General features: G+C 60.6%; 8 protein-coding genes across 8 annotated transcripts; 3 read left to right on the top strand and 5 right to left on the bottom strand.

Annotated features, from left to right (window-relative positions):
- Positions 1–3: 3 nt before the first annotated feature.
- Positions 4–2,196, bottom strand: SPSK_06024 (uncharacterized protein; the record flags this gene model as incomplete). The annotated part of the gene is made up of 2 exons (XM_016732732.1): positions 4–2,082; positions 2,149–2,196. The coding sequence occupies 2 exons, from the start codon at positions 2,194–2,196 to the stop codon at positions 4–6; spliced, it is 2,127 nt and encodes a 708-aa protein (XP_016591916.1).
- Positions 2,197–2,989: 793 nt separating this feature from the next.
- SPSK_06499 (proline iminopeptidase) lies at positions 2,990–3,913 on the top strand (the record flags this gene model as incomplete). The annotated part of the gene is made up of 1 exon (XM_016733204.1): positions 2,990–3,913. One exon carries the CDS (start codon positions 2,990–2,992, stop codon positions 3,911–3,913), a length of 924 nt encoding a protein of 307 aa, XP_016591915.1.
- A 556-nt stretch (positions 3,914–4,469) lies between these two features.
- SPSK_06390 (isopenicillin-N N-acyltransferase) lies at positions 4,470–5,630 on the top strand (the record flags this gene model as incomplete). Its single annotated transcript, XM_016733096.1, has 1 exon — positions 4,470–5,630. The coding sequence occupies one exon, from the start codon at positions 4,470–4,472 to the stop codon at positions 5,628–5,630; it is 1,161 nt and encodes a 386-aa protein (XP_016591914.1).
- Positions 5,631–5,699: 69 nt separating this feature from the next.
- On the bottom strand, positions 5,700–6,464 carry SPSK_06573 (uncharacterized protein; the record flags this gene model as incomplete). Its single annotated transcript, XM_016733275.1, has 1 exon — positions 5,700–6,464. One exon carries the CDS (start codon positions 6,462–6,464, stop codon positions 5,700–5,702), a length of 765 nt encoding a protein of 254 aa, XP_016591913.1.
- Positions 6,465–7,172: 708 nt separating this feature from the next.
- SPSK_06180 (MFS transporter) lies at positions 7,173–8,859 on the bottom strand (the record flags this gene model as incomplete). The annotated part of the gene is made up of 2 exons (XM_016732887.1): positions 7,173–7,382; positions 7,441–8,859. The coding sequence occupies 2 exons, from the start codon at positions 8,857–8,859 to the stop codon at positions 7,173–7,175; spliced, it is 1,629 nt and encodes a 542-aa protein (XP_016591912.1).
- A 1,087-nt stretch (positions 8,860–9,946) lies between these two features.
- SPSK_06237 (cytochrome P450 monooxygenase) lies at positions 9,947–11,485 on the top strand (the record flags this gene model as incomplete). Its single annotated transcript, XM_016732943.1, has 1 exon — positions 9,947–11,485. One exon carries the CDS (start codon positions 9,947–9,949, stop codon positions 11,483–11,485), a length of 1,539 nt encoding a protein of 512 aa, XP_016591911.1.
- Positions 11,486–11,691: 206 nt separating this feature from the next.
- SPSK_11038 (uncharacterized protein) lies at positions 11,692–13,566 on the bottom strand (the record flags this gene model as incomplete). The annotated part of the gene is made up of 1 exon (XM_016737257.1): positions 11,692–13,566. The coding sequence occupies one exon, from the start codon at positions 13,564–13,566 to the stop codon at positions 11,692–11,694; it is 1,875 nt and encodes a 624-aa protein (XP_016591910.1).
- A 762-nt stretch (positions 13,567–14,328) lies between these two features.
- On the bottom strand, positions 14,329–18,454 carry SPSK_05836 (uncharacterized protein; the record flags this gene model as incomplete). Its single annotated transcript, XM_016732545.1, has 3 exons — positions 14,329–14,414; positions 14,489–18,208; positions 18,334–18,454. The coding sequence occupies 3 exons, from the start codon at positions 18,452–18,454 to the stop codon at positions 14,329–14,331; spliced, it is 3,927 nt and encodes a 1,308-aa protein (XP_016591909.1).
- Positions 18,455–18,729: the final 275 nt, after the last annotated feature.

Here is an 18,729-nt window from a genome sequence, read left to right as displayed (position 1 = left end):
CACTCAGCCCAGGATTCCCCACATCAACTCGACCAGGGTTTCCCAGGGCTCGACATAGGCCGTGCCCGCTTTCCAGCGCGCGGCAAAGGATGCCAGGAGTGAAGACACGTGCAGGATGGGCCGCATGGCCGTTCCAACGTCGAGTAGTCCGTATTGTTGGTGGGCCAGAACATACAGGACCCAGACAATACCGGCTTCGACGATGCGCTCGGCAGACATCCACAAACTGGAAATTCGGTGACGCGGGTTTTGGCGGGCGTATTCATCGAGCAAGACACACGCCGCACCCGCCACAATTTGAAACAAACGAGAGGGGGCGGACAATTGCCCGCCTTTCAAGATCATGTCGGGGAAAACGACGACGGGATGCAGGGCCATGTAGACGGTGGCGGACTGGACGGACATTGGGGGTGCCGCCGTGGTATCGGCCAGGCGAGTGCGGGTCAGAGGAGGCGCCGCCAGGACTTGAAGGGGAACGGGAATCAGACTCTCGAGAAGATAGTCGGGGATTTGCGGCCGTGCCTCGAGATGTTGGCGGATCTGCATACAAGTCCGTAAAACGACCAGATCGTCGATGACAACCGATGACGCCGGGGTAAACGAGGCCGAGAGCAGCTGCTGCCACTCCAATTCACGGCTGCCTCCTCCACTGAAGCTGCTGCCCCGTCCAAGAAGATATTGGTCACAAAACGGCGAAGGCCGCCGAAAATGCAGGGACATTCGGGCCTCCATGCGCAGCATTGTCCGCTCCAGGCGCACAAAGTCGGCGTCGTCCTCGGGCGCGCGGTGGCGGAGATGGTAGCCTTCGCGGAGGTCAGCCAGCACGCTGATGGCAGCACCGAGAAGGTCCCAGAGCTGGCCGGACGTCGGCTGGATCATGTCACACAAGGCCAGCGTGGCCAAGGCCGTGGCTGTCCAGCGCGTTCGTTCCAGACTGTGAAGCGTGCTGGTGCCGTTCTCGTGCGTGCCCTTTGATTTCACAGTCGTCATACGTTTTACGCTTTTCAGGCCAGTCATATTTTCCGCTTCGACTCCCACCAGGGCCTGCACATCGTCGCGGAAGCGCATGGCCAGCATCGCCATGCGGCCGCCCTCGCCGCCGCACGCACTTGGGCAGAGGTCTCGCGAGGCAAGCGCTGTCGCAACAGCAAACACGGCCGTCGTTGCGTACGCGCCAGCAGTGCCGCGATGGGCGCTCGCCCACTTGAGCGGATTCTCGCTGCCGCTGCCGGCGCGCTGCAGCAGGGCGGCCTCCTGCTCGGCGGGCAACAGGCTGTCGTAGCAGGGAGACGACGCGCCGACGACGGCCGAGTAGTGCTCGAGCAGGGCGCGCTGGGTGGCGAGGGGCACGAGGGTGTGCAGTTCCGCTTCTTTGCGGGGATCGTGGAGGATGGACAGAGTTGGCGGCGGGCCGGCGGCCGTCGTGCCTCCTAATCCCAACACATTGTTCCTCGAGCGAGAAGACAACGACAGGGGTACGTTCTGGAACGCGCCGTCGGCGTCCTTTGGTTGCTGCAGAGAGCGTGGCAACGAAAGGCTGTTGCCGCCGTTGACAGAATGCCGGTCGATGGCGGCATGGAGCACCGTCTCCGCCAGGCGTGCGGTGCTTCCTGGCCCGAGGTACGATGTGTGCGAGGGAACAACCGGCGCCGACGACGACAGTGACGACGCCAAGCTAAGGCCGTCACTATTTATGTCACTGACTGCATCAGCCCCCAGTGGCGGTGTCACTAGCAGGTGGTAGCCGCGATTGCTTTCCGTTCCTTGTCCACGTGCAGGATGCAACCATGCACTTCCGCGCTGCAGCCCCTGCGACAGGTCCGCCAAGGCCGTGAGAGCAACAGCACCTTCGAGGTCGACGGTGGGTGACGGCACGACCGCAGTCGCAGTCGCAGCCGCAGCCGCAGCGGAGGACGCCTTCCGCGCTTCAACAGCTTCCAGGTCGCGCTTGAGCCCGGCGACACGTTGCCGCAGTAAATGCAAATAGCTGCAGGGCACCTCCTGGCCGAGGGCATTGTCCCAGAAGAAGCACTCGACGTCAGCGAGACGGCAGTTTTTGCACGCGGGAAGCTGGAGATCGCACTGCAGGAGTGGGGGTGGTCAGGCAAGGGTGATCAGAGAGAGACTGAGAGGGGGTACAGAACATACGCGGATGCGCCTCTTGCGGCAACGGGTGCAGACCTGCGGGGCCGTCATGGCAATGGACTGGGTGGAGTTGATGGTGATGGCTGTACGGTGCCGGAAGCAAGCGAGGGCTGCGCCAGAGTCCGCTCGGTCAAGGCCGTGGTCGCAACACGGGGCAGCATGACAGCATGATATGAGAAGAGGGTCAGACGACGAGACGACGAGACGACCAACGACGCATTGGCTTTGTCGCTTTTGTTGACTCTTTCCTGCTGACGAATGGTTGATCTTTGGGAAGGAGCAGGCAAAGGAGTTAAGCGACCACGGCAAGAGCGGCCGCCAACGCCCGCTCGCCACTTCCCCACAGGACCACCTGAGTCGCACTTTCCGTTCTCCATCGCATTTACCCTAGCGTTGTGCCTGCCGCGCTAGGGTTTCTGCACCGACGCAGATTAGCGAGCGAAGCACATCGCCGTCTTCTGTCTCCTTTTCTTTGTCCTGTTTGGACCTCGTTGCGTCTCCTTCTACGCCCATGACAAACGAATGAGCGACGTACATTACGTGTACATACGGTCGGACAAGTCTTCGCTGGTAGTGGAGGCATTTTTAATTGTTCATTTGTCAGGCTCCTTTCTTTTTTCGTGTACACATTTTGTCATCTACGTCGTTGTGGAAGTGAACGCAGCAAAGGCATCAAGCAATAGGTTGACGAGCACGCTCGGCCTTGTCTGTATTTAAGCATGCCGTGCTTCGTCAATCCAGGGTGAGGCTGCGGGAAACACAAATCACCTCTGTAACCCAGACCGTCGAGCCGGCAAGTCACAAAAAACAAGTCAACAAGTCAACAAACAAGATAGAGTACAACATGTCTTCGACATCCCCCGCCTCCACCACCTCCAAGGTCCCCATGGACGACGGCGCCCGCCTTTTCGTCAAGGTCCTGGGCGGGCCCATCACGAACACGGCCAAGCCGCTGCTGATTGCGCTGCACGGCGCGCCGGGTCTGCTGTCCCACCGCGAGTCGGAGGCCACCTTTGCCTTTTTGGCGCCGCACTTCCGTGTGATTGCGTACGACGCGCGCGGCAGCGGCGCGTCCGACCTGACGCCGCCGTACACGCATGCGCGGTGGGTCCAGGACATTGAGAATCTCCGGACGTGGGCGGGCGCCGAGACGTTTGTGCTCGCCGGCCACTCGTACGGCGGGTTCGTGGCGCTCGACTATGCGCTGGCACACGGCGACCGGCTGTCGGCCCTGGTGATCCGGGACACGTGGACGGACGGGCGGGCAGCGCCCATGGCAGCGCTGGCGCGGGCCGTGACGGACCCGCGTGTGGCGGGCCGGGTGGACGTGGAGCGGCAGATCCGGCTCTGGTCCGGGCGGCTGCAAGACGACGCCGAATTTGAGCGGGCCATTGTCGAGATTCTGTCGGTGTACGGGCCGCCGGACAGCACGGCCGCGGAGACCACCAAGGCGGCCGCCGCCAACCCGCCGCCTCTCGAAGGCGACGGCAGCGAGCGGCCGCTGTACAACTCGGCCGCGCAGAACTGGGCGTTTAGCCAGAACATGCCGCAATTTTACGTGCGCGACCGTCTCTCCGAGATCAAGGCGCGCGCCCTCATCATGGTCGGGCGGCACGACATTGTGACGCCGGTGGCGTTCAGCGAAGAGATTGCACGGGGGCTGCAGAACGCGCAGCTGGTCATCTTTGAGGAGAGCGGGCACAATCCGGCGACGGACGAGCCTGCCAAGTTCCAGCAGGTCGTGCAGGGGTTTTTGCAGTCGCTGTAGATAGGCAATCTTGCACTTTCTATATATGTCAACAGATTAGCGACCCAACTGGCTATATCATTTCTCATATGCATTGTTCTTTTGTCTTGACAGTATATGCACGCCCGAAGGAAGGTGTATTCCCCAATAAATCAAAAGAATACACTTGTTCATCAGTAGTCCGTTCGCTGCAGATTGCCAACAAAAAGAACCTCCCGTATACCAGTCATAAATGAATGATAATCCGGTACTGGGTGACAGCCATCAGACAGCCGCTTCCTCGGCCCTGGCTCTACAACAACGTTCCATGATTCTCCAAAATCCACGGATTTCTAACTGCAAGAACGGCGTTACGCGAGCCTGTGCACTGCCCAGCGGTGCAGTCCGTCCGAGTTAAGCAGAGGTTGGGACCTTTGCCAGATAGCCGACCACACGCCTCTATGCTCCGTATACCAGTCTATATACACCACGAATACACCAGGTAGATGCCCATGTACCTTTCATCCAACGTCATTCAAACCTCTGCCAATACGTCACACACACAGCGTTTTTCGTCCACTACATCCACCGTTCCGCCATGTCTCAGCCTCGCCTTGTCAAGACCGTCCGATGCACCGGCACGCCGTACCAGATCGGCCTCGCGCACGGCCGGGCCGTCGCCGCCCAGGTACACAAGAACGTGGCCACGTACACGGCCTTTTTCGACGAGACGGTCGGGCTCACGTGGGCGGAGGCACGCGCGCGGGCCGTCGACCAGTTTGCCGGCCGTCTGGGGCGCTGCTACCCGGCGATTCTGGAGGAGATGCAGGGGATTGCCGACGGAGCCGGCGGCGGGCTGACGCGGGACGACGTGCTGACGCTGAATGTGCGGAGCGAGATTGCGCTGACCAACTACACGGACGGGTGCACGTCGCTGGCGCAGGAGGTGGTGGGCGCGGACGGCCGTCAGGTGTTTCTGGCCCAGAACTGGGACTGGCTGGAGGAGCTGCACGAGGGCATGGTGTCGTTTGACATAGCGCCAGAGACGGCACCGGGAAACGGCGTCGAGCGCTTCGTGTTCCTGGGCGAGGCGGGCATCGTCGGCAAGATCGGCATGAACAGTGCCGGGTTTGGGTTCTGCATGAACGCGATCCGCTCCGGCGCGCAGGGCACGACCGACCGCCACCTGCCCGTGCACGTGCTGGCCCGGCGCCTGCTGCAGTACGCCACGTCGCTGGACGCCGCGCTGGCCATCCTCGAGACCGAGTTTGGCGCGGCCAGCTGCATCAACCTGATGCTGGCGGACCGCTCGGGTCAGCTCGCCGATGTCGAGTGCTCGCCATACGGGCACGCCCGCATTGATCCAGATCCGACCAAGCTCGCTGACCATGGAAACGCCAGGAGCCGGTTCGTCGCACACACCAACCATTTGTACGGCACGGCGGCCCAGGGGCGTCCCGCCCGGCTGGTAGACCACCCGGCCGACAACTCGTTTGCGCGTCTGGCGCGGATGCAGGCCCTCACGCGCGCCGACGCAGCCGCCGGCGTGCCCGTCTCGTTTGCGTCCCTGCACGCGCGCCTCAGCGACCTCGAGGGCGCGCCGTATGCCATTTGCCGCAGCCGGCCGCCGGGCGCCGTGGGCATGGAGCGGATGGTGACGCTGTGCACGATCCTGATGGAGCTGACGACGGGGCAAGGACGGGTGTCGATTGGGCGGCCGTGCGAGCCCGACATTCCCGTGATTGAGTGGCAGTTATAGGCAAATACATGTGACGATGTTTGGATAAAGATGGCTATATATCAAAATGCAGGCACCCTCAACCGATTATTATATACTTTTCTCTGTAGCACACACAGTGTACACGTCGCCAAACACGTCCACCTCGTCTCCCTCCGTCCATGTCTCTTCGTTTGGAAATGCAGACAGCTTGTTCGCCGCCAAGGACGGCAGAGGCGCGTCGCCCGACCGGTACTTGACCACCCAGCGCTCTTTTCCGTCGTGGCCCTGCTGTCCCTCCTGTCCCTCCGGTCTCCCATCCCCATCTCCGTCATTGGCTGCCTCCAGCGTCTCTCGTTGCACAGTCAATGGCCCGCCGCCACGTGCCTGCACCATGGCAAAGTACTCGCGGCCCACCCGCCCGAGAAACGTAATGTTGCTCGTCGTCATCGTCACAGCATCCTCCTCACGCTTCACGATCCACGCCCGCGCGCCGTCCGTCGGCAGCGTCCGCCACACCTCCTCGTAGGCCGTGACGGCGCCGCCCCGTTCGGCACACGCCATGCGCCCCGTCTCCAGGCTGTCGGTGTAGTTTTCGTCGCCGTCGCGGTTCCCGCTGGGCAGGTCCTGAAACCACCCCTCGTCCGGAGCAAAGGTGTTGCGCGAGTCAATTGTGTGGTGCCAGCGGCAGTGCAGCTGGGGCGCGCGAGCGACAACGTCGCGCGTGCCGGCAAACGCCCAGTCGACGGCGTTGTCGCTTTTGACGACGCGCAGGTCCATAAAGTAGCCGCCGACGCTCATGACGAGGGTGGTCGTCGGTTCGGACGCCGGGTCGTCGCCCCAGCGGATGGAGAGGCGGGTGGAGAGGCGGGCCATTGTGGCATGGAAGACGAGCGAGGGTGAGAACGAGGAGAATGTGGATGAGAAGGAGGATACTTGGAGACGATGAGATGGCGAGGCGGCGACGAAGGATGGTGCTGGTGGGACATTGGATCGTCCTGTGCATTATTACTTGGTTTTTTTGTTAATCAAATAAATCCAGGCCGGTTCTTTGATAGCTGTCACATGACTGTGAACTGCACGACCGTTGTAAGTCAACGGAATGCGGAGAGAACGGGTGGAGTTTCGCTTGCACTCTTACACGTCCCAAAAGGGAATGCCTACGCGCCCACTCGTCATTGTGTTAGTCGTCGAAACGTCCATATCTGCACTGCTATCTTTGGTGGATGTTCCCCACAGCTTCCCTGCGTCATTAGCGTGCCTGACCGATAACGCGCCGTCATGTTGAGAAGGACGAAAGACGTGTGATCTATTGAGAAATCATACCGAGGGCGTAACGACGCGTGTATTGATCGCTAAAGCAAACAAAGCGCACTGGAAATAATACGATAGTTCGAGTAGAGTGTACTCAAAAAAACCTTTGACAAAATAAAATTAAGGACCGTTTACTTGGATTTCTTGAAGGCACGGATAAGAAAAAAAGTTAGGGAATAAATAAATTAAACTAACCAGTCGCAGGCATTCCGCATGCTCATTGTACAGACATGCCCTTCTTTACACCTGCCATATCCATATCCATATTCATTACACGGCTACAGAGATGGTCGGGTCGTACTCGTCTTCGCTGTAGACACCAAAGTTGGCCGGCTTGCGCCACTGGGCACCGTACTTCTGTAGGACGGCGTAGGCGGGAATGACGAGCACACACAGGATGCCCTGGATGGCAAAGGACCACGTGTAGCCGCTGAACTCGACCCACGCGTAGATGAACCAGGGAACCAGGAACGCGGACAACTGCACGGTCAGCAAAGGACAGTACGAAAGTGTGGTCGACAGGGGGTGTTGGACTTACATTGATGATGCACGAGTAGAAAATGGACAGCTCGTTGGCGTAGGTCGGGTAGTTGTCGACCATGTACGTGGTCAAGACGGTGTTGCCAATCTGCAGGCCCACGGCGTAGAGGAAGAAGAGGACCTGGCCCACCATCCAGTGCCACCCGCGGTCCACCGACAGGCCCCAGAGGCCGCAGCCGAGGGCCGACAGCACGGCCGCCGGGTAGCCGAGCCAGAGGCGCATTTCGGGCGTGCGCTCGCCGGCGGGGCCTTTGCGGACGAGGAAGAGCACGAGGCGGTCGCTGGCGTGGCCGGAGCAAAAGGCCTCGGCAAAGAGGACGCCGACGACAAACCCCAGGAACAGCAGGCCCTGGACCTGCGGCGAGCGGTCCTCGTACGCCAGCGGCTCTATGGTCATGAGCGCAATGATCCACCAGTACTGCGCGTAGACGTACGCCAAGATGCTGAGCACAATGGTCGGGTACGCCCAGAGGCGGACGACGACGACCCAGGGCGAGTAGAGCGCGGGGTACGTCAGGCCGGCAATCCGGCGGACGTTGAAAAACGGCAGCTTCCGCGTGCGCGGCGCCGGCGCCTCCACGCTGTTGCTGACACCATCGTCGACACCACCGACGCCGCCCGCCGCGCCAAACTCGATGCGCAGCATCTGCCGCCGCGGGTACAGCGTCTCCGGCAGCACAAACACCGTCAGCAGCCACAGCACGGCGTACGCCATCGTGACCTGGTACGCCACCCAGTACTGGTTGACGGACACGAGGAACCCGCCAAAGACGCCGCCCAGGAACGTGCCCATGTTGGCGGCAATGGCCCAGAGGCCGACGCGCTGGCCGCGCTCGTGCTGGAACGACACGTCGTTGATGATGCTGAGGCCCAGGTTGCAGGCCGAGCCGGCGCCCAGCCCCTGCAAAAACCGCTCAAACATGTAGGCGCCGAGGCTCTGGCCGTGGAGGGACGTGCAGCCCGACGCCAGCAGCGCCACCGACGTGGTGACGACCATGCAGATGCGGCGGCCGTAGATGTCGGCCAGGCCGCCCGACAGCAGCGGGCCGAAAATCAGGCCAAAGGCCGAGATGGCAAATGTCCAGTTGGTCTGGCTGTAGGTGGCGCCGAACTGCGCCTCGAGCAGGAAAAACGACGGGATGGGCGCCGTCGTGAGGTACGTCATCAAAAAGTACGAGAGGCACGCAATGGCGATGCACACGTACTTGCGCCACAGCGGCCAGTTGAGCGGGTCGAGCGTGTCGCTGGTCGGTGTCGGCGACAGCGGGTTGCCGGCAGGGTCGAGGCGGGTCGTGAGACTGTGGACGGCGTTGTTTGTGTTGGTGATGTGGCCGGCATCGACTGTTGAGCCGGCCTTTTCCGAGTCCGAGGGAGCCATCTTCTCCTCGACTGAATCGACAACAGTTGCGTTTGCCATAATGATCGTTCGTACTGAAGCCTGATGGACGACGAGAATGGAGAGCAAACGTCAATTCTGCGCGATGGAGATGCTCACTTTATGTTCTACACCATACTGTTGTCCATATCGCCTCCTCTTTCCATATCTCGGCAGGCAACGTGCACGGACGTTGGTTCAAGTGCCGATTTGCAAATAGAAAGCGTGAAAAGAACGATGATACAAACGAAAACGGACAAAGTAAAGTCTGCGTGTGCCGTGATAAGCATTGTCCATACTCCCGGACTCGTTGTAAGTCCAAACGGGCATTGCAACCCCTGCCCTGTCGCGACTGCATTCCCTTTTCAGTTTAGCGCGCTTGTTCTCCGATCGGCGTCGACCGTCGTGTGGTCCCGGCCACGTTTTGTTCCCCTCTTCGTTTGGTGTCTTTTGGCTGTCTCGTCTCGCCGCAGAAAACCGGCTCTAGCCAAAACTGGGCATGTATGCGACTTGTGTCGGCTTATCTGTCGTTTGTTTGTGTCGGCCTGTTGCCTGTCACTCTCGTTATCTGGCTGACCCGGAGCCGGGCTTATCTGTCTGGTGTAAATTGTGTTCGTGGCCGCCGTGACCACCCTCCATTCAACAAAAGCGGAGGCATCTAGGATGACCAGATAAGGACGGCATCCCCTGATCCCCTCTGGGATGCTCTCGTGTTTCCCCGCAGAGCCAGGCGGTTCCAGATTCCCGTTTCGTACTGCTGCGTTTGTTAGTCGCATCGCTCGGCATGGCTAGAGTCAGACATGCCATCATCATATCGTCGTCCCCTCCTTCGACTCGACACGTCCTCATCTACCTGTCGTATCTCAAATGAAGAAAGTGTCTAGAATCAAGAGATGCCGACAGCATCCCGAACACCGAGGACGTATCTCCATGATTTAAACGACGTCAAAATCTGCGAATTAATGTGTGAAAGCAAGACAAAAACGCAACCTGCAAACTCAAAATCAAAGAAAAGAATTCCAAAAAAAAAAAAAAAAAAAAAGAAACCGTTACAATACATTACAGTATTCTTTCCAAAGAAGAAGAATAGCAATTAAAAGACCGCAGAACCAGACCACACCCTGCTGCCATGGCCCTCATCTCCGTCCCCCTGCTGCTCGGAGCGGCGATCCTCGCCACCGTCCTCACGGCCATCCGCCGCCTCGTGTCGGCCGGTGCCGCCGTGCCCGGCCCGCGCCTCAACGTGCTGTCGTCCCTGCCGCTCAAGTACCACGAGTTCCGCGGCCAGCGCACGCGGTATGTCCACGGCCTGCACCGCCGCTACGGCAGCGTCGTGCGGCTCGCGCCCAACGAGGTCGCGTTCGCGTCGCTGCCGGCGCTCAAGGAAATCTACCTGTCCAACGGCAGCGGCTACGACAAGACCGAGTTCTACCACCTGTTCCGGCAGTACGGCACGCCCACCATGTTCTCGACGCTCGACAAGCAGACGCACAGCCGCCGCCGCCGCATCCTGGCGGACCGCTACGCCAACTCCAGCGTCGTCAAGGAGGACGCGCTGCAGGGCCTCCGGGCGCGGGCGGCGCATTTCACCGAGCGCGCGGCAGCGGCCCCGCACGGCGTGCTCGACACGTACATTGCGCTGCACAGCTACGCCTTTGATGGCGTGACGCACCACCTGTTCCACCCGCACGGCAGCGACGCCCTGCGCGACGCCGCCGACGAGGCCATTATGCGCGAGGTGTCGTTTGACAACAGCCTGGCCCGCCGCCTGCTCGAGTACTACAACCGGCCGCTCGAGCGCGTCGCCGACGCCCTGGGCCTGCTTCCGCCGCAGCGGTCCATCCCGCGCGCCAAGCAGATTGTGCTGGACGCCGTCGACTCGTCGTTGGCGGCCGTGGGCGACAGCCGTGCCGCCGGCGACGAGCACGGCGACTCCAAGGCGGAGGGCGCGGCGGCCGCCACCTTCACGCTGCTGGCCCGCCTGCAGGACCCGTCGCTCGGCCTCACGCGCATGCAAATGGCCGCCGAGTGCATGGACCACATGGCTGCCGGCATCGAGACCACCGGCGACGTGCTCTGCTGGCTGATGTGGCAGCTGTCGCTGCCCGCGAGCCAGGCCATGCAGACCCGCCTGTACCAGGAACTCCAGGGTGCGAGCCCGGCCCCGTCATCGTACGACAGCCTGCCCTATCTCCATGCCGTCCTCAAAGAGGGGCTGCGCGTCTTCCCCTCCATCCCCATGAGCTTGCCGCGGTACGTCCCCGCCGGCGGCCGCGAAGTCGACGGCACCTGGCTGCCCGCCGGCACCATTGTGAGCTGCCAGCCATACACGATGCACCGCTTCGACGAGGCTGTCTTTTCGCGGCCGGACGCCTTTGACCCGGAGCGGTGGCTGGGTGCGGACGCAGAGCTTGATGCCGAGATGAACCGCCGCTTTTTTGCCTTCTCCAACGGCGGCCGCGGCTGTCTCGGCCGCCACCTGGCCATGGCCGAGATGAAGCTGCTGCTGCGCGATGTCTACAGCCAGTTCCAGACCGTGCTGGCCGGCACCGACGGGAAGCCGCCCGCCGACATGTCCATGTCCGATCAGATCATCTCGTCGCGGCCCAAGGGCCAGTCGTGTCTGCTCAAGTTCATTCCGAGGGAGCCAGCCAAAGAGAGCTTGTAGTCACCAATGGCTTGAGGGGGGAAGAAATTTTAGATAGTAATAAATTTTGCAAATTTAATTCAATCTTGTTCATCATGTATGTTGTCATATACGTCGTCACTTGTCGTTACTCGTCGCTTTTGCAGCAATTTCGTGCTTGTCAAATATCCGCTCAGTATGGCAAAAACTCGGAATTTTCCATTTCCTCTGTTGGCTGTTAGTCAACGTCATAAACACCGTCTCTGAACATCTGAGCGGAGAACCGGACTCCACGTACCCAAGTATGTCAGCACATCGTGGTATGCCTCCGGGCTCGCTGCTGTCTTGCTCCACACGTATGCCAGGAGTGCCGCAGACCGCCGATTGTGCGGCGTCCGCATCCACATGCCCATGGCGGCAAACGACCGTTGGATCGCGATTTGGGCGTCAGGCAGGGCCCACAGCCCGGCCGAGAAGAGAGGCGTGGCCATGAGCACACGCGGGGACAGCGGTGCCGACGGCGACCGCATGTTGTCCGAGGCCCAGAGGATCTGCTGCACCGAGTGCTGGATGCACGGCGCCGTCGGCGGCAGGCCCTGCACGGCACCGTGAATGTACAGCAAGGCCGTGTGCAAGAACCCCGCGTTGCTCAGGGCGTAGTCGTGCATGGCATCGCGAGGCAGCGAGCGGGCCACGCGGTCGTCGCTTTGCAGGCGCCGCAGGGTGTTGCCAACGGCGTCCCGTTGGAGACGGGCGTGGATGGCGCGGACGAGCGCGTCGGCCTCGCGGGCAATGTCGTCCGCAGACAGAATACAGTCGTTTTGGTTGTCGTCAGCAGACAGAATACAGTCATTTTGGTCGTCGTCCTGCTGCTGCTCATCGTCAACCACCCGTCTCTCGCTGCCCCCCCGCATGGAGCGCCGCTTCTCCATGACCAGCGCGCCCACCTCGCGTATCAGGTCCGGCACGTCCGAGGCCACGCCGCCAAACACGTCAAAGTAGACGTCCTCGCTGTTCGTCGTCCGCGGTCGGACGCTGTTCCGTCGCGTATGCGCCATCTCCAGCTGGCCTCGACGCAGGCCGAGCGGTGTCAGTGCCGCCTGTGCCTCCACGTTGTCGTACCAGCTGGCCAAAAACACTTCCAGCTCGGATTCTGACGACGACGACGACGACGGCGACGACGACGACAATTTTGTGTGTCGTGCTGTCTTTTGCGCGTCGCCCACCGCTTGCAGAATCGCTCGTGCCCCCTCCAAGTGCGTCCGCCAGGCGTGGCCCGTGGCAAAGATTTGGGACTGGCAGAGCGTCCGGGTGGTGGCCAGCGCCACCGAAGCATGCTGGTGCAGGTGCGGGCCGTCGGACAGCTGCTGCCGCAGGTGCCGCATGCTCTCGTCCTCGAGCTCCATAATCAAGCGGTCGCCCGGCACGCCTACCGGGAAGCCGCCCAGCGCGTGGACGTGCCGTGCACCAAACGCGAGGACGGCGTACAGCAGGCACGGGTGGCGGAACGACATGGGCACGACGAGGCGGCAGATTTCCGTGCGCGCATAGTCGCTTGGCGCCGTGAGCCGAATGGTCTCGTGCATGTAGTGGTGGAACAGGAACCGGTGCATGGGGGAGAGGCTGGCGGGCGAGAGCTCGGGCATGTCGATCTGGGGGGCCAACAAGACTGACGTCGGCCGTCGCGATACGGTCGTGACGTCGTTTGGGGCGCACGCAGGAGTGTCTTCCATTGCATCGGGTGGTGCTGACGGTGTTCTGGCCCTGGGACGCGGCTGCTCGTCTCGTCTCGGCCGCCGGGGCCGGTCGGGCCGTGGGCGTGCTGCCGGCGCGGGCGGTGACGGCTGCGCAATGTAGACGAAGCCACCACGCCCGTCCCCAGGCCCGTCCATGTCCAGCGCACCGCTGCTGCCGCCATTGCTCAGCCGCTGGACCCGGCCGGCATAGCTGCCCATCATCTTGGGAAACGCCCGGCCGCCCCATTGAATGTTGAGCGCATAGCTGCACGCACTGCCCGCCTGTTGGCACCGCACGCACGCCGGCTTGTGCTGGTCGCAGCGCTTGTGCTGTTGCCGGCAGCGGTGGCAGCCCGCACGGGAGCGTCGATGTTGTATCGCGGGCATGACAACGGTCGTGGTCCTGTCGCTGCGTTGGTGAATTGAGTGTCTGGAGAAGGCGACGTAATTACTGGGAACGTAAACAGGACAAAATGCGGAGGCGGACTTGGCAGGTGCTCGCTTTGCGGAGATCCTTCTTATCGGCAGTCGCTACCCACTTCATCGTTGGTCACATGCGAAATGTCCTCTGGAGTAGCGCGAAGCCTCCGGTGACTGCAACAAGAAAACTTAAACTCTCATGTACCGACTGCTCATCACATCAGATCACTTCGCACCATCAAATAACCATTTCCGAAACTATTTCTAACTCTAGAATTCATAACGATATATGATACACATAGAACACGTCCATCATAACAGAGGGTATTCCCAAGCAGGCAGAGGGTCCTGGTCTCCTCCCTCGAGCCAGAACACTGTTTTCTCGCCTCACCTCGTCCCACAACTGGCTAGACCTCCTTTTTGGCCTGCCACTGTCGTTCGTTTTATTTGTACAACATAAAAACTTAAATCCAAATGGGGCAAAAACGCATGGAAATGAAACAAAACCAATCCAACCAGCCCGGAGATAATTGGACACAAATACATGCAAGAAGAAGATAAATAGCCACCGCTGGTATACTTTGCGAATTGGATCGTTTCTGAATATTCAAAACAAAACGGTCATAGATCCTCCCAGCACGAGAAAATAGTCGTATATGCAAAAATGTTGTGCAACAGCACTGCCGTTGTTTGCTGAATACACCGTTGTCTCTATCGAAAGCCGTCATCTTAGTCGCAAGCCAGAACTGATTTTTCGGCGCGCGCGCGCATGTGGCTGGCGTGATTCTCGAGGCACTCGGCCATGAGGTGGGTGACTGTTGACATACTGTTAGTGACCAGAGGTAGAGGTGCACGACCAGGGATCTGATTTGCTCCAAGTTCAACTTACCAGGCCAGACAGATGCCTTTCCCAGGGTGTACGCAGTAATGCTCAGGATCTTGGCACCGTATCCAATCTGCTCGCCCATCTGCATGCGCGACGCCATGCGCGTCGAAATGCCCGCGACCGCGTTGCCTGTGCCGTTGGCAATGTCCATGTTCATGGTCATCTCGGCCGCACTCAGCACCTCCCTGACCTTCCCGAGCAGCTTGCCATCTTCCTCTTCGAGGAGCATGATCGCCGGCACCTGGTTGAGGTCCACGTCCTGGTCCAGCACACCGAGATACCGCCCGACGCGGTCCTGGAGAGTCGCCACCCACTCCGCCAGAACCTGCGCACAGTCAAAGACACACAGTGCCGACTGCAGCGGCAGTTCACGGTTTGCAAAGTCCGCCAGTGTATAGCAGACCTTGTTCGTCGTCGAAAGCGCTTCTACGGCGTACAAGGCAGCTTTCCTGAGATGCTTTTCGCGCCGCGACGTTGTGCGGGTGGACTGATGCTGTTGCTGTTGCTGCTGGCTGCCAGCCTGGGCAACCGAGACCGGGAACTTGCCCGCCCCAAAGTCAGGCGACGCCGACAGTTGTGTGGCCGGCGAATCGATGAAAATGGACGATCCATGTCCAGAGAGGTCAGAGGACGGGTCGGTCAAGGCAGACTCGGCATTGGATGCGGGCGACTGCTCGGCATGTTGGACAATTTCCCGGCCGTGGCACAGCTCCTCGGCAAGGCCGTCCCAGTTGCGTTGCCAGAACTTCTCCTTGGACCGAGCCAGGTTGACAAAGAGACGCACGTACGCCAAATCCAACAGAGGGACCGCGTCCACCGCGATGGGGTCCATACCAGAAACCGACGTCGGGTTCGCCAGGTGCACGTTGTTGCTGGTGTGGCGGCGGTTGTTGTTGTTCATCCAAGCACGGTGCCAGGCCTCCAAGGCAGGCTCGATGTGGCGGTGCATCTTCTCGGTCTCTTCGTTTGTCCATACCTTGTTGTGGTGGCGCTGGCGCGTTTCCCAGATGTAGTTGTGCAGGGCATTGATCAGAATGAAGCAGCCAAAGGTACTGGGCTTGAGCTCGCCCGGAGCGCTGTCCACATTGCTGCCGTCTGCGTTGGCGCTGTCGCGGCGGCGCATTTGCTTCTCGCTGGAACGGAGGAGGTCGCCCAGCGCTTCGTGGAAGGTCATACGGTTGTGATTCGCTGCGGCAATGCCGCCCTTGGACATGAACTCGGCACAGGTCGTGGCAGAAAAATATTCTTCGTCACACGGCAGGTCCAGCATAATTTCCGAGTTTGTCAAGGCGGGCGTATGGTTGTAGGAGGACACCAGGAGGCTCGAAAACACGAAAATGGCGTACAGAGTCCGTTTGCGCTCCTCCATCGCCTTCCAGCGAAGCCACTGTGCCTCGTCCTTGGCTGCTTTGGCTGAGCCATCGTCTGTGTTCCAGAGGCTGCTGGGCTCAATGCCGTCACCTACCGTCATGTCGAACTCGTCGACAGGAGGCTCGACGCGTGTTGGCTGCAGAAGCTCTGCGCCCTGTGCGAGGCTGACCAGCGCTGCGCAGTGCGTCGCGGCAATCTCGCCGGCGCGCTTGTCCGAGCCGTTGTGACCGTAAATCACGTTCAGTAGCATGGCCTGCACGAGCCACACCGGCGTGTCGGACGAGCCGTCATTGTGCTGCATTTGGGTGTCGCCGCCCGGTGTCCGCCGGAAATCGGCCTTGCGGACGTTGGCCTTGCGACGCTCATCGAGGTACAGCTGAATCATGCGCTTGGCCATCGTGAAGAGCAGGCGAGACTGGTCGTGTTCGAGTTCGTACAGGGCACCGATAGCCGCCATGGAGAGGATCAGACAGCCGCTGCCGCCGACGGTATTGGCGTCGTAGCCGCCGCCAAGGTGGTTCTGGGGGGAGGAGGGGGAGGGTGTGTTGGAAGTGACGTCGAAGGATATGGTCGGTACGTGGAGGAAGGGAAAGTGCGGTTGGAAGTAGCGAAGGTAGGCGCCGACGTATTTCTGGAGGTCCAGTGTCGAGGGGACACATTGTTCGGGGCTTGTTGCGAGTCCTGTGGCCGTGGCGGATCCGTGAAACGAATATTGGCGCATTCCAAAGGGGGAGGTCTGGGATCCTGCTGAGTTGAGAGCGTTTACGATAGCCAGCCTTGTTGCATCTGTAATAGTAGACACTGGTGAGCTGGTGTTCAACGAAGCCTGGTAGTGGCGGTGGTGGTTTTGGCCGGTGCTGCTGACACTAGTACTGCCATTCATAGAATTGGGCGTTTCCGGGGCCGTGCCTCCGTTGAGGCTCATGGCCTGGGTAAAGGTAGTATGGTTGAGGCCCGACATCATCGTGGGGCTGGCAGCGGTCAGAGACGAGGGAGGAGTGGCAGAGAAGTAGGTATCTGTGTTCCCAGGCGGCGCGGTGGTAGTGGCCGCCAAGGGCGTATGGACGTTGTTCAGTCCGTTGGGAGACAGGGGCAATCCACCCAGGAGATCCGAGAACGACGTATTCCCAAAGTCCAGAGAGTAGCTGTTTTGGTTCAGTTGCTGGTGGACCATGGTACCATTCGTGGGCCACATGGAGAGCGTGGTCGCGGGCATTGTGTGAGAGGCGGACGAGGCTGGTGGTGCCATGGTGACAGCATGGGCGCCATTGATGTTGACGTGGTTCGAACCGTCCAGCATGACATCACTTATTCCACTCTGGCTGCCAGTGCTGATGGCAGACGGCGAGGAACCATCGACGGCGTTTTCGTCAATGGTAGAGGAAAAGCCGTTCGGGTGGGTCAAGCCGGTCAGCCAGCTGAAGCTGTCCCGGGTCTGGTGCATGTCGTTGTAGCCGCTCATGCGGTCATAGATGGCCGTCGGGTCGAGGTGGGCCGAATGCGGCGAGTCGCTGTACTGCAGGGCACTAGGGTTAATGGTCGTGCCAGATGCCGTATGGCCATACGAGGAGGTCCCAAAGTCAAACTCCGAGTTGAACATGGTTGTGTTGTTCAACGGGGCTGTTCGCATGCCGCCCGAGAGTTCCAGGTTGTCAAGGCCGTGCGTGTCGAGCCTCGGCAAGCCATTGGCCATCCCGCGGTGTCCCATGGCAGAGGACATGCCGCTGGCAAAGGCAGAGGGCTGCATCGGAACCTGCTCCATGCCGTGCATCGGCAAGCCCGCCAGACTCGGGTGACGAGAATGGACACCAGGCGGCATGCCCCGTGCCAGGGCAGCATTGGCGGGCGCAGCGCCCATAAAATGCATCGCGGTAGCATCCAAGTGGCTGATGGTGTTGGCGCGGGGCCGCATCTGGTTGTTTGCGGCGCCACCGTTCCCATCATTTCCGCCGCCGAGGAGAGAAGCCGCCACGGAGCCGGCGCCACTTGTGCTCGCCATGCTGCTCTTCCGTGCACGGCTGGGAGCCACACCTGTCGTGCTCTCGCGCCGGTTCCGCGGCCGTGCGGGCGCAGTTGTCGCCTGATGCAGCTTCTGTTGGTGCCGCAGCAGGAGATCGCGCCGTGCAAAGCATCTTGTGCACTGATCGCACTCAAACGGCTTCTCCTTGGTGTGGGACCGTTCGTGGCGCTTTAAGTGCTCCAATCGGGCAAAGGACCGCTGGCATGTTGTGCAAACATGAGGTCGCGGCTTGTCCGTCTTTGGTGCGGGAAACTGTGCTGCTGCGGCCGTTGTCGGCGTAGCCGCAGGTGCTGTTGCCGGGGCCGATGCAGCAGCCGGTACTCTTGTGTTTACTGTGATTGATGAGCCTGATGAGCAGTCGGGGGTCAGCTACGAACGGCTCCATTGCGGGTGATTGACCTAAAATGACATGGGCGGGCGGGTAAGCACAAAATGCAGCAATGATCGCATCGCTTACCTGCATCGTCGTTTCCTGCGCCAGCGTCTATTGGCGTGGATGGGGAGAGGGCCAAGTTGTTGCCAAGGGGGCTGAAGGACAAGTCGAGCCCCAAGTCATCGTGGCCGAGCACAGTCGCCATGATGGATGTGAAGATGTGAGGATGTGAGGGTGGGAATGGGCGGCCGAATCGAGTGTGGTCGGGGTAGAAAGTAAGACGAAAAGCTGGCAGTTGAACGGTGACCAGACCAGACAGGCGAGGAGAACACCGGGCGCCAGTCGACTAGGAGAGAGTATAAGACAGACGAGAGGATGGAGGTGTGCCTACTCCAAGAAGAATGTTGTGCAAGGAGAGAATGGCGGCAGCGGGCGGCGTCGAGGGCGTTGGCAGAATGCAGGCCATGAACTGACGCACGG

The sequence above is a fragment of the Sporothrix schenckii genome (genome assembly GCF_000961545.1).
Source record: "Sporothrix schenckii 1099-18 chromosome Unknown Cont38, whole genome shotgun sequence".
NCBI classification, from domain to species: Eukaryota; Fungi; Ascomycota; class Sordariomycetes; order Ophiostomatales; family Ophiostomataceae; genus Sporothrix; species Sporothrix schenckii.
This window is presented reverse-complemented; position numbering and strand designations above follow the sequence as displayed.